The sequence below is a fragment of the Salvelinus fontinalis genome, chromosome 15, assembly GCF_029448725.1.
Source record: "Salvelinus fontinalis isolate EN_2023a chromosome 15, ASM2944872v1, whole genome shotgun sequence".
Lineage (NCBI taxonomy): Eukaryota > Metazoa > Chordata > Actinopteri > Salmoniformes > Salmonidae > Salvelinus > Salvelinus fontinalis.
Window position 1 is genome coordinate 38,362,888 of NC_074679.1, and position 12,763 is coordinate 38,375,650.

The 12,763-nt window shown below is 41.9% G+C and overlaps 1 protein-coding gene and 1 pseudogene across 2 annotated transcripts in view; one reads left to right on the forward strand and one right to left on the reverse strand.

The window, feature by feature from the left end:
- The window catches only part of rps6ka5 (ribosomal protein S6 kinase, polypeptide 5), a 41,923-nt gene extending 36,027 nt beyond the window's left edge, over positions 1-5,896 (reverse strand). For both annotated transcript variants that reach the window (XM_055863678.1, XM_055863677.1), the window contains exon 1: positions 5,641-5,896. In XM_055863678.1, the coding sequence (XP_055719653.1) occupies positions 5,641-5,710 (70 nt within the window). In that variant the 5' untranslated portion in view covers positions 5,711-5,896. The remainder of the gene's footprint in view (positions 1-5,640) is intronic.
- Positions 5,897-8,624: 2,728 nt separating this feature from the next.
- LOC129812118 (proton-coupled zinc antiporter SLC30A1-like) lies at positions 8,625-12,728 on the forward strand (annotated as a pseudogene).
- The last annotated feature ends 35 nt before the right edge of the window (positions 12,729-12,763 follow it).

A 12,763-nucleotide genomic window follows, 5' to 3' on the forward strand; every position in this document is an offset into this window, starting at 1 on the left:
CCAGGCAGTGAGGCAGGCTGCTGCGGACCACCAGGCAGTGAGGCAGGCTGCTGCTGACCACCAGGCAGTGAGGCAGGCTGCTGCGGACCACCAGGCAGTGAGGCAGGCTGCTGCGGACCACCAGGCAGTGAGGCAGGCTGCTGCGGACCACCAGGCAGTGAGGCAGGCTGCTGCTGACCACCAGGCAGTGAGGCAGGCTGCTGCTGACCACCAGGCAGTGAGGCAGGCTGCTGCGGACCACCAGGCAGTGAGGCAGGCTGCTGCGGACCACCAGGCAGTGAGGCAGGCTGCTGCGGACCACCAGGCAGTGAGGCAGGCTGCTGCTGACCACCAGGCAGTGAGGCAGGCTGCTGCGGACCACCAGGCAGTGAGGCAGGCTGCTGCTGACCACCAGGCAGTGAGGCAGGCTGCTGCGGAGCGAGTGGCAGGGAGGGAGGTAGAGGGCCTGAGGGGTCTGTGTGTTCTGAGAGGCCGCTTCAGGCAGCTGAGTGAGCGAGTGAGCGAAAGGAGAGCTGCGCCAGCACGTCATGACAAGTGATGTGAGAACAACGAACTAACAGCACTAGCGCGCTACGGTGCGTTCAGAAAGTATTCATACCCCTTTACTTATTCCACATTTTGTTGCGTTACACCCTGAACACAAAATTGATTCGTTTTCTCACCCATCTACACACAATACAATACATAATACACAATACATAATGAAAAAAGTGTTTAGACATTTTTGCAATTGTATTGAAAATTAAATACAGAAACATTTAATTCACATAAATATTCACACCGCTTCGCTATGACACTCCAAACTGAGCTCAGGTGAATCCAAATTCCTTTGATCATCCTTGAAATGTCACTTCAACTTGGAGTCCACCTAGGCTGTGGCCAATTCAATTGTTTGGACATGACTTAGAAAGAAACCCATCTGTCTATATAATGGTAACACAGTTGACAGTGCATTTCAGAGCAGAAACTATACCATGAAGTCCGAGGAACTGTCCGTATATCTCCGACATAGAATTGTGTTCCAGTCATAAGTTAGGACACACCTACTCATTCCAGAGTTTCTTTATTTGTACTATTTTATACATTGTAGAATAATAGTGAAGACATCAAAACTATGAAATAACACATATGGAATCATGTAGTAACCAAAAAAGTATTCTACTTTGAAGAATCTCTAAAATATATTTTGATTTGTTTAACACTTTCTTGGTTACTACATGATTCCATGTATGTTACTTCATAGTTTTGACGTCTTCAATATTATTCTACAATGTAGAAAATAGTAATATAAAGAAAAACCCTGGAATGAGTAGGTGTGTCTAAACTTGACTGGTACTGTACATATAATGTTCACATTAATTTATTAAACAAACAAAAAACATGAAATCTCAAAGCTACCCTTTTTTGATTTTGTTCAGTTTCAGACATTGTTTGGAACAATATAATCTACAAGTACATAACATTTCCAGTGGACTCTAGTAATTCTGATGTTCTGATAAATGTTGTGACCACCAGCAGAGTGAATGGTAAATGGATTCAAAGGGAACTCCCTCTGCTGGTGATTTGATGAACATGCAATCCTAAAAGGAGGAATGTGATTGGTTAATAATGAGTTGATTTGTCAATGTTTATGTATAAAATGGGTCGGATTTCCAGAGAGTCCACTCTGGAAATCTAATGTTTAAAGAGAATATCGTTTCAAAAAATATGTCTAAACATGAACAAAATCAAAAAGGGTAGTTGAGATATTCATAATGTTGAATAAATGTGAAAATGTGCATTTCAGAATCTAAACATACTCCAAGTTCGAGTACACTATAAGGAGTAGGCCTGTAATGACATGTACGGTTAACGGATCATAAGGGAAAAGGGGATACCTAGTCAGTTACACAGCTGAATGCATTCAACCGACATGTCTTCCGCATTTAACCCATCCCCTCTGAATCAGAGAGGTGCAAGGTCTTAGAGGCGGCGTGTATAGATCTACAAAGGGTCTAAAATGGTCACTTTCATCCTGATAAAAAATATATATACGGTTTGTGATATAAATGTAAAAATGCAGGTCCAACCTCCCAATTACATTTCTGTGAGAATAGACATAAAAATCAGACACTCAAAAATATTTTCTGCTCCCCACTGGCATGGAATCGCCCATATATGCCATAAATTTACAAGAATATAGACTTTTCGCCTTCATTTCACACCAAATTCGATGTGCTCTGAAAAACAACGTTAGTGCTCATGGGGCTTTTTACATGGAAATGCCCCGTATGAGAAGAGAGCAAACGTTATGCAACTTCACCCATTAAAACATAATGTCTAAAAACAACATACAAGGACAGGGCACCTTGTAACAAAATAGGCTAATAAATAGCCTGCCCTACAGCAGTCCTTCCTATCTAAAGCAGAACTGACAGAGCCTTGAGCAAAAACCAGACTATTTTCAGCCATCCAATTTATTTCTCTCTCTTCATGACCCCTGTTTTTAAAGACCCACTTGATTTATTACTCCTGGCTTCAGTGGTGGAAAAAGTACCCAATTGTCATACTTAAGTAAAAGTAATGATACCTTAATATAAAATGACTTAGGTAAAAGTCACTCTGTAAAATCCTTCTTGAGTAAAAGGCTAAAAGTATTTCGTTTTAAAAAGACAAAAGTATCAAAAGTAAATGTAATTGCTAAAATATACTTATGTTTAAAAAGTTAAAGTATAAATTATTTCAAAGTCCTTATAGTAAGCAAACCAGACGGCACCATGTTCTTGTTTTTTATATTTACGGATAGCCAGGGGCACGCTCCAACGCTCACACTTTAGTGAGTCCGCCAGATCAGAGGCAGTAGGGATGACCAGGGATGTTCTCTTGATAGGTGTGTGAATTAGACAATTTTCCTGTCCATTCAAAATGTAACGAGTACTTTTGGGTGTCAGGGAAAATGTATGGAGTAAAAAGTACATCATTTTCTTTAGGAATGTAGTAGAGTAAAAGTTGTCAAAAATGTAAATAAAGTACAGATAACCCCAAAAAACACTTTAGTACTTTAAAGAATTTGTACTTAAGTACTTTACACCACTGCTTGGCTTCCTGCATGACAACTTGTTTCTGTGTTTTACAGCTGGCTATGGCATCAGAATCAACCAAACTATCTTCTAATCAAGAACAGGGGCATATTATATTAAGGCACAGCGTGGAATATATCACTTCACTTTATATACAGATACATTCGTAGCCATCCTTTTTTGTCTTGTGCAGTGTAGATGGGCGGAGGGGGGAGATAGACAGAGAGACAGGGACAGAGAAACAGAGACAGAAAAGATAAGCGAGAGAGAGAGGCTAAACAAGCCCATGTCTTCACTCTCACACAGTATGGGCTGCTACTCTGCTAAGGAACTGCTCAGATACAGTGCATTCGGAAGGTATTCAGACCCCTTGACTTTCTCCACATTTTGTTATGTTACAGCCTTAATCAAAAATTAATTAAATTGCTTTTTTCCCCACTCATCAATCTACACATAATACCCCATAATGACAAAGCAAAAAAAGGTTTTAGAAATGTTTGCAAATTTATAACAAATCAAAAACTGAAATACAACATTTACATCAGTATTCAGACCCTGTACTTTGTTGAAACACCTATGGCAGCGATTTCAGCCTCAAGTCTTTTTTTGGGTATGACCCTACAAGCTTGGCACACCTGCATTTGGGGAGTTTCTCCCATTCTTCTCTGCAGATCCTCTCAAGCTCTGTCAGGTTGGATGGAGAGCGTCGGTGCAAAGCTAAATTCAGGTCATCCAGAGATGTTCAATTGGGTTCAAGTCCGGGCTCTGGCTGGGCCACTCAAGGACTTTCAGAGGTTTGTCCCGAAGCCACTCCTGCGTTGTCTTGGCTGTGTGCTTAGGGTCATTGTCCTGTTGGAAGGTGAACCATCACCCCAGTCTGAGGTCCTGAGCGCTCTGGAGCAGGTTTACATCAAGGATCTCTCTGTACTTTGCTCTGTTCATCTTTCTCTTAACCATGACTAGTCTCCCAGTCCCTGCCACTGAAAAATATCCCCACAGCATGATGCTGCCACCACACTTCGCCATAGGGATGGTGCCAGGTTTCCTCCAGACGTGACTCTTGGCATTCAACATTTCTGAAAACCTGTTATCGCTTTGTCATTGAGGGATATTGTGCGTAGATTGATGAGGAACATTTAATTGATTTTAGAATAAGGCAGTAACGTAATAAAATGTTGAAAAAAGGAGTCTGAATACTATCCAAATGCTAGAATGTGTAAATAGGATCTCGCTAGCTCGTGCTTGGCTCTGCCCATCTACTTGCTTGTTCTGCCCACTATGATACATTTTCTCCCATTGGAAACGACAGGCTCTGGTCTATCTGGAGGTAGTTATACAAATCTTTGAATGAATTGTGCGGAAAACGATTGGAACCATTTCCGTGTTTAACCGCTAGGTTTCATGGGTATTATGACTCATACTGTGGTACTCTATGGGGCCACCCTCCCTTTTAGAGGAAAAATGGGAAGGTCAGCATAATGACAACATTTGAAGTAAATAAAGATCAAATTCTTAGTACAGGGGAAAAAAGGGGAAATTACACTTGCAATGAATGATTAGGCTACATTGCAACATCCTCCAATGATTGATGGGGTGGCACAATACAAACTTGAAATACAGACAGTGCAGTGTTCAACTGAAACTGAACGCTGACAGCTGTCACTCAAGGTTCTCTACCCTGAAAGCCAATGCATAGCTAATGTCAGACTGCAGCACAAAATAACCACTATGATTTAACACACATAATGCAGTTTAACACACACGATGCAGATGGGAATAGTACCTACTGTTGTAACTACCCCATAACAAGGCACAACTTAAACAAGCCACCACAAATGGAAAACAGGCTTTTAAAACGCCTGACACAAACAGCTAGCCATTAGCCAACCCTCCTGTCAAGCGCTCTTCGGTGTTATACTTCAAACGTTAGCTAACGTTACAGAGTGTTTGATTTTCTCTAACCTATTTTTGTCCATTTGTTTGAATGATAGCTAATATCACCGTTTAAAAACCCGAGCCATTTTAAATAGCCGCCAAAAGCATGCATGACGATGGTGGGTATAATTTGTGTCACGTTCCAACAGGAATCTGTAACAAAAACTTCGTGAAGTAACGTTACAAGATTGCCAACAATCAACGCATACAAAGAAACATGATCAATTCACCTAGCTAACTAGCTGCTGAATAGGCATCAACTCACCACGTAGCTTATTCTTAATGTTTGTCCATAGGCTACCAGAGTGAGGACAGACATTTTTCGGAATAAACGTGGTGAGTGAAAAACAATGAAATAGCCCACTCCCTACCTGGTATCTTATTCTGCCGCTATACAACTTTGTATGCGTTGTTTGTTGGCAACCTTGTTATTTACGAAGTTGTTTATACAGATTCCCGTTGGAACGTTCCACAAATGATGTCCACCCTGCGTGACGACGGTCAAGTTAGCTTGGCTAGCTAGGTTAGCAAGCACTTTTCCCTGCCTTTTTTGGACTTGACCGGCTGCACTTGCAAACCCCAGCGGTAGACTAAGTTAGCTAACCGGTTCTTTAGCTAATCACTATTAGCTAGCTAGCCAACTTACCATTTTTCAGCTCATGTTTCACAGTAAACAGGTCACCTTCTCTAGAAGATCCTTCCATCGAAGATGGCATTGTATTCCAAATGTGCCCAAAATATAAACTTGCTTAGCAAACCATCAACATAGCTAAGATAGTTTGAAATTAGAGAACCACATGTAACGTCAGCTAGCTATATCTGATTGCAATGTGGTGTTGAGCATTGAGGGAAAAGGTCTGGTTAGCTTGCCAAGCAAGACAAAAATGTGTCTACAAGATAGCGTGGGGGGCGGGTAACCACTACTACCTTCACGACCAAGTCCTCCTGCAGCTGTGATTGGGGTTGCTATGTGGAGTTTTAACATCTGATTGGTCCATTTTGCTATCCATGACAGAGAGGCCCTCCTTCCTGCCCTCTTATTGGTCAGACACTGACAGCTGAAATCAGGGTCCTCCTTCTTACAAGACCAGGGCTGAGGGTCTGCCAGCTGATCTAACAAAATTATTGAGCATTTAGATTTTTTTCTTTATGAAATATAGAGGTACAGAGAACAGCAACAGCATCACATACAATGGTGTAGTGGAGAGTACATTTTTTGGCCCAAAAGTTTACCCACCTTTTGCAGAAAAATGTACTATAAGTATAGGGAGCGTGATTTTTTTCTCACAATGACCGGTATTCAGGGTTTACCTACTACTTTTTTGTACCACTATACCACTGAACACAAACATTTCCAGTATATCTGTAGAAAGAAAATGTCTGCCATGAAACCAGAAACTTAACTTGATATGCCACTCCCTTATGCCACATATGTCAGGCCTAAGACTCATGGAATGATTAATCAGCATCAAGATTAGGCTATGATATTTGTTTTATATTAGGCCTATGCAAAACACTCAGCTCAAACTGTCACTGTTTCCATAATGTGAAAAGGGTTGCCTTTTGCCACCACCTTGTGGTGATGAAATGAAAATAAATGTTGTTAATCAAAAATGACAATCTGATACCGTGCTTCTACACCTGCATTGCTTGCTGTTTGGGGTTTTAGGCTGTGTTTCTGTACAGCACTTCGAGATATTAGCTGATGTACGAAGGGCTATATAAAATAAACTTGATTTGATACAACTTGACCCATTTACACTAGGTTAGGATGTGAATGCTACTGTACATCCAGTATAGCATCCAGCTCAGAGTTACAACCATTTACATTTTAGCAGACTTAGTGAGCGCATACTTTTTCAACTAGGCAAGTCAGTTAAGAACAAATTCTTATTTACAATGACTGCCTACCAGGGAACAGTGGGTTAACTGCCTTGTTCAGGGGCACAACAACAGATTTTTACCTTGTCAGCTCAGGGATTCAATCCAGCAACCTTTCGGTTACAAGCCCAATGCTCTAACCACTAGGCTACCTGCCACCCCTCATACTGGTTCCCCATGGGAATCAAACCCACAACCCTGGCATTGCAAGCACCATGCTCTACCAACTGTCCAGCAGCTGGCTCAGAGTTACAACCAGCATCTGGCTCAGAGTTACAGTACATACAGCATCCAGCTCAGTTACATCCAGCATCCAGGAGGATATAACTATGAGCTGGATCCAACACACTTTAAAATAAGAATCCCCCAATTTGTCATGCCAAAATAAAAGTGATGCCATTTCTAATTTCAAAACAATAGTCCCTCGATTTGTCATGGGACTATTACTTGTTTTTCAACAGGACAATGACCCAACACATCTCCAGGATGTCTAAGGGCTATTTGACCAAGAAGGAGAGTGATGGAGTGCTGCATCAGATGACCTGGCCTCCACAATCACCCTACTTCAACCCAATTGAGATGGTTTGGGATGAGTTGGACCACAGATTGAAGGAAAAGCATCCAACAAGTGCTCAGCATATGTGGGAACTCCTTCAAGACTGTTGGAAAAGTATTCCAGGTGAAGCTGGTTGAGAGAATGCCAAGAGTGTGCAAAGTGGTCATCAAGGCAAAGGGTGGCTACCTTTAACACTTTTTTGGTTACTACATGATTCCATATGTGTTATTTCATAGTTTTGATGTCTTCACTATTATTCTACAATGTAGAAAATAGTAAAAATAAATAAAAACCTGATGTAGCAGCCAGGATTAGAGGAGTGAAACCTGGGGACAGACAGATTACTCTCCAACACCAGATACATAGATAGAGAGTCCCACTTCTACATACAACTGATCAAGTTCCCTGAAAAATGAACATAAAAATATAGCTATGTGGTGTGTGACATACAGTATATGTGCATCGATGTCCACAGAGGGATCGAGGGAGAGCATGGAAGGTGGGGACACTGCGTTGAAGGGTGTCTGTGCTGTGGGTATTGGTGAGGTTGAAGTGTTCAACACAGGCACTCTTCAAAAGCCCAGTCTTTTTTACGCTGCTGCTACTCACTTTTTATTATCCATGCATAGTCAATTTACCCCTACCTACATGTAGTACATATTACCTCAACTAACCTCTACCCCCGCACATTGACTACCTTCTTCCCAAATGCAGGTGTTCCAAGCTTGTAGTGTCATACCCAAGAAGTCTTATGGTGCCAAAAGTGCTGCAACGAAGTACTGAGTAAAGGGTCTGAGTACTTATGTAAAGGTTATATTTCAGTTAGCAAACCTGTTTTTGCTTTGTCATTATGGGGTATTGTGTGTAGATTGATGAGGGGAAAAAACAATTTAATTAATTTTAGAATAAGACTGCAATGTAACAAAATGTGGAAAAAGTCAAGGGGTCTGAATACTTTCCAAAGGCACTGAATATGAATTTTAAAATATAGAAGGGTATTTATACAAGGCCTGTATTATACTCATCATTCAGGATTCTTACGTTTAGTCTGGATACCAGTTTGTGCTAACATTCCACTCCATGTCATATGCCAAATATATGGCACAGATTACAAGGAGTAGAATGAAAACCCAAATCAGGTCTTATTTTCCATACAGAAATCCCCAATAAGGACAACCTTGAGGTCCACAGGAATGCAGGGTGTTTTCCTCCACATCCTAGGTGATGCCCTCGGCTCTGTCATCATTGTCGTCAACGCTCTCATCTTCACCTACATGTGGAAGCCTTGTCATGCTGGAGAGACCTGTGTCAACCCATGCTACAACAGCCATGACTACACTAACCACCAACAACAACATGTCAATGCTACGCTGGTCACCATGCTTGGTAGTAGTACCCAGACACCTGCACCTCGCTGGGCCTTGCTGGCGGCTCTACCTCGACCCCATACTCTGCATCATCATGTTGTCCATATTGCTCTATACCTGAAGGAGTCAGCCCTCATCCTCCTGCAGACTGTTCCAAAACAGATAAACATGCACCGGCTGCTGGGGAGGGTCAGGAGCCTAGATGGTGTGTTGGCTGTCCACGACTTACACATCTAGCAGCTGGCAGAGAGCAGGATAATTCTCACAGCACACATCAAATGCTTCATACATGGATGTGGCCAAGCAAATCAAAGGCCTCTTTCATGGAGAGGGTATCCATGCCACAACGGTTCAACCAAAGTTTATTACCGTTAACTTTGTATCTGATACACTGAACAAAAATATAAATGCAACATTTAAAGTGTTGGTCCCATGTTTCATGAGCTGAAATAAAAGATCCCAGGAGGTTTCTGTACACACAAAAATCTTATTTCGCCAAAATGTTGTACATTGAGCATTATTCTTTTGCCAAGATATTCCATCCACCTAACAGGTCTGGCATGTCAAGAAGTTGATTAAACAGCATGATCATTACACAGGTGCACCTTGTGCTGGGGGACAATAAAAGGCCGCTCTAGAATGTGCAGTTTTGTCACACAACACAACGTCACAGATGTCTCAAGTTTTGGGGGAGCGTGCAATTGGCATGCTGACTGCAGGAATGTCCACCAGAGCTGCTGCCAGATAATTGAATGTTACTTGCTTTACCAAAAGTACCCTCCAACGTTGTTTAAGAGAATTTGGCAGTACGTCCAACCGGCCTCACAACCGCAGACCACGTGTAACCGTGCCAGCCCAAATCAAATCCAATCAAATTTTATTGGTCACATACACATGGTTAGCAGATCTTAATGCGAGTGTAGCGAAATGCTTGTGCTTCTAGTTCCGACTGTGCAGTAATATTTAACAAGTAATCTAACAATTTCACAACAACTACCTTATACACACAAGTGTAAAGGAATGAATAACAATATGTACATATAAATATATGGATGAGCGATGGCCGAGGAGCATAGGCAAGATGCAGTAGATGGTATAGAGTACAGTATATACATATGAGATGAGTAATGTAGGGTATGTAAACATTATATAAAGTGGCATTGTTTAAAGTGACTAGTGATACATTTATTACATCCAATTTTTTATTATTAAAGTGGCTAGAGATTTGAGCCTAGGACCTCCATACCCGGCTTCTTCACCTGCGGGATCGTCTGAGACCAGCTAAACAGACAGCTGATGAAACTGTGGGTTTGCACAACCAAAGAATTTCTGCACAAACTGTCAGAAACCGTCTCAGGGAAGCTCATCTGCGTGCTTGTTGTCCAGGGTCTTGACCTGACTGCAGTTCTGCATCATAACTGACTTCAGTGGGCAAATGCTCACCTTCGATGGCCGCTGGCACGCTGGAGAACTGTGCTCTTCACGGATGAATCCCAGTTTTAACTGTACCGGGCAGATGGCAGACAGCATGTATGGTGTTGTGTGGGCGAGCAGTTTGCTGATGTCAACGTTGTGAACAGAGTGCCCCATGGTGGCGGTGGGGTTATGGTATGGTCAGGCATAAGCTACGGACAACAGACACAATTGCATTTTATTGATGGTCATTTGAATACACAGAGATACCGTGACGAGATCCTGAGGCCCAATGTCATGCAATTCATCCACCACCATCACTTCATGTTTCACAAAAATAATGCACAGCCCCATGTTGCAAGGATATGTACACAATTCCCGGAAGCTAAAAATGTCCCACTTCATCCATGGACTGCATACTCACCAGACATGTCACCCATTGAGCATGTTTAGGATGCTCTGGATCAATGTGTTCGACAGCCTGTTCCAGTTCCCGCCAATATCCAGCAACTTTGCACAGCCATTGATGAAAAGAGTGGGACAACATTCCACAGGTCACAATCAACAGCCTGATCAACTCTATGCGAAGGAGATGTTTCGCACTGCATGAGGCAAATGGTGGTCACACCAAATACTGACTGGTTTTCTGATCCACGCCCCTACCTTTAAAAAAAAATGTATCTGTGACCAACAGATGCATATCTGTATTCCCAGTCATGTGAAATCCATAAATTAGGGCCCTAATGAACTTCTTTAAATTGACTGATTTCCTTATATGCACTGTAACTCAGTAAAATCTTTGAAATTGTTTCATGTTGTGTTCATTTTTTTGTTCAGTGTATTTACGTGTGAGCTCTCCTGTCGGACGCAGTGTGGCCCAAAGCTGTGCTGTGGAAGCTTTGACAGAACAACGCTAAGAGGACCGGCTGGAGAAGAGGTTGTTTCCTCCCAGTATCACTCAATACAACACCAGTCAACCTCAATACAACAGTCACCCTTTACAGCTACCATCAAGCTAACAGCCACGCAGAGCCCCAAGCCTACCATTTATACAGAGGTAATAATGAACGTATCTATACATTGGGAACTTGAAACTTGTCGAGAGGTTTAATTTCACTTTATAGCACACTGTATGCCACAGCAGGAGGCATCGAAAGTGATACTCGTCCAATTACATTCCTAGTGTCTGGGTATTCTGCCTACTGTGTCTATGTGAAGGAGTTGGTGTAGGCTGAGAAAACAAGTACTATTACAGCCTCGGCCATGGCTTTTTGAGCTCTTTAGTTGCCTTTGTCATTGAATAGTAAGTCACAATTGTGTCTATAGGCTTTGCAGACAACTTGAGTATGCAACTCTTATAATTGTGCCATTAATTAGGTCACTGTATTTACAACAATACTGTGCAGCCGTATTCATCGAACTGGCCAAGGCTTTCGACTCTGTCAATCACCACATTCTTATCGGCAGACTCAACAGCCTTGGTTTCTCAAATGACTGCCTCGCCTGGTCAACCCCAAAGCCTATTCCTCTTTTGGCCGCCTTTCCTTCCAGTTCTCTGCTGCCAATGACTTTTTTGCAAAAAATCACTGAAGCTGGAGACTCATATCTCCCTCACTAACTTTAAGCATCAGCTGTCAGAGCAGCTCACAGATCACCGCACCTGTACATAGCCCATCTGTAAATAGCCCATCCAACTACCTCATCCCCATATATTATTTTTTGCTCCTTTGCACCTCAGTATCCCTACTTGCACATTCATCTTCTGCACATCTATCCCTCCAGTGTTAAATTGCTAAATTGTAATTACTTTGCCACTACGGCCTATTTATTGCCTTACCTCCCTAATCTTACCTCATTTTCACACACTGTATATAGATTTTTTTTCCTTTTGTTATTGACTGTACGTTTGTTTACTCCATGTGTAACTCTGTGTTGTTGTTTGTGTTGCACTGCTTTGCTTCATCTTGGCCAGGTCGCAGTTGTAAATGAGAACTTGTTCTCAACTGTCCTACCTTATCAAAGTGATAACAGTATAAAGAAAAGGAGGTATTTGGTCCTTGCCTCTTGGTCTGTGAGTGGGTGTGTGTTCCAGACCATGAGAACAGAATCCTAATACAGATGAGAATGGTCTCTGTTTGTTTGTATTGTTTTTGAAAATCTTTTTTATTTCACCTTTATTTAACCAGGTAGGCCAGTTGAGAACAAGTTCTCATTTACAACTGCGACCTGGCCTACCTGGTTAAATAAAGGTGAAATAAAAAAGATTTTCAAAAACAATACAAACAAACAGAGACCATTCTCAGCTGTATTAGGATTCTGTTCTCATGGTCTGGAACACACACCCACTCACAGACCAAGAGGCAAGGACCAAATACCTCCTTTTCTTTATACTGTTATCACTTTGATACTTGCTAAGCAACTGTTTGTGAAAAATCAAACTCTGTTGTGTACAAATTTCCCCTGTTTCCATCTGTGAGTAGGAATGTGTCTAGGCTCAAGGATCACAACTTGACATAACCACCATAGTGGCCCACTGAGTATAAAGACAACAC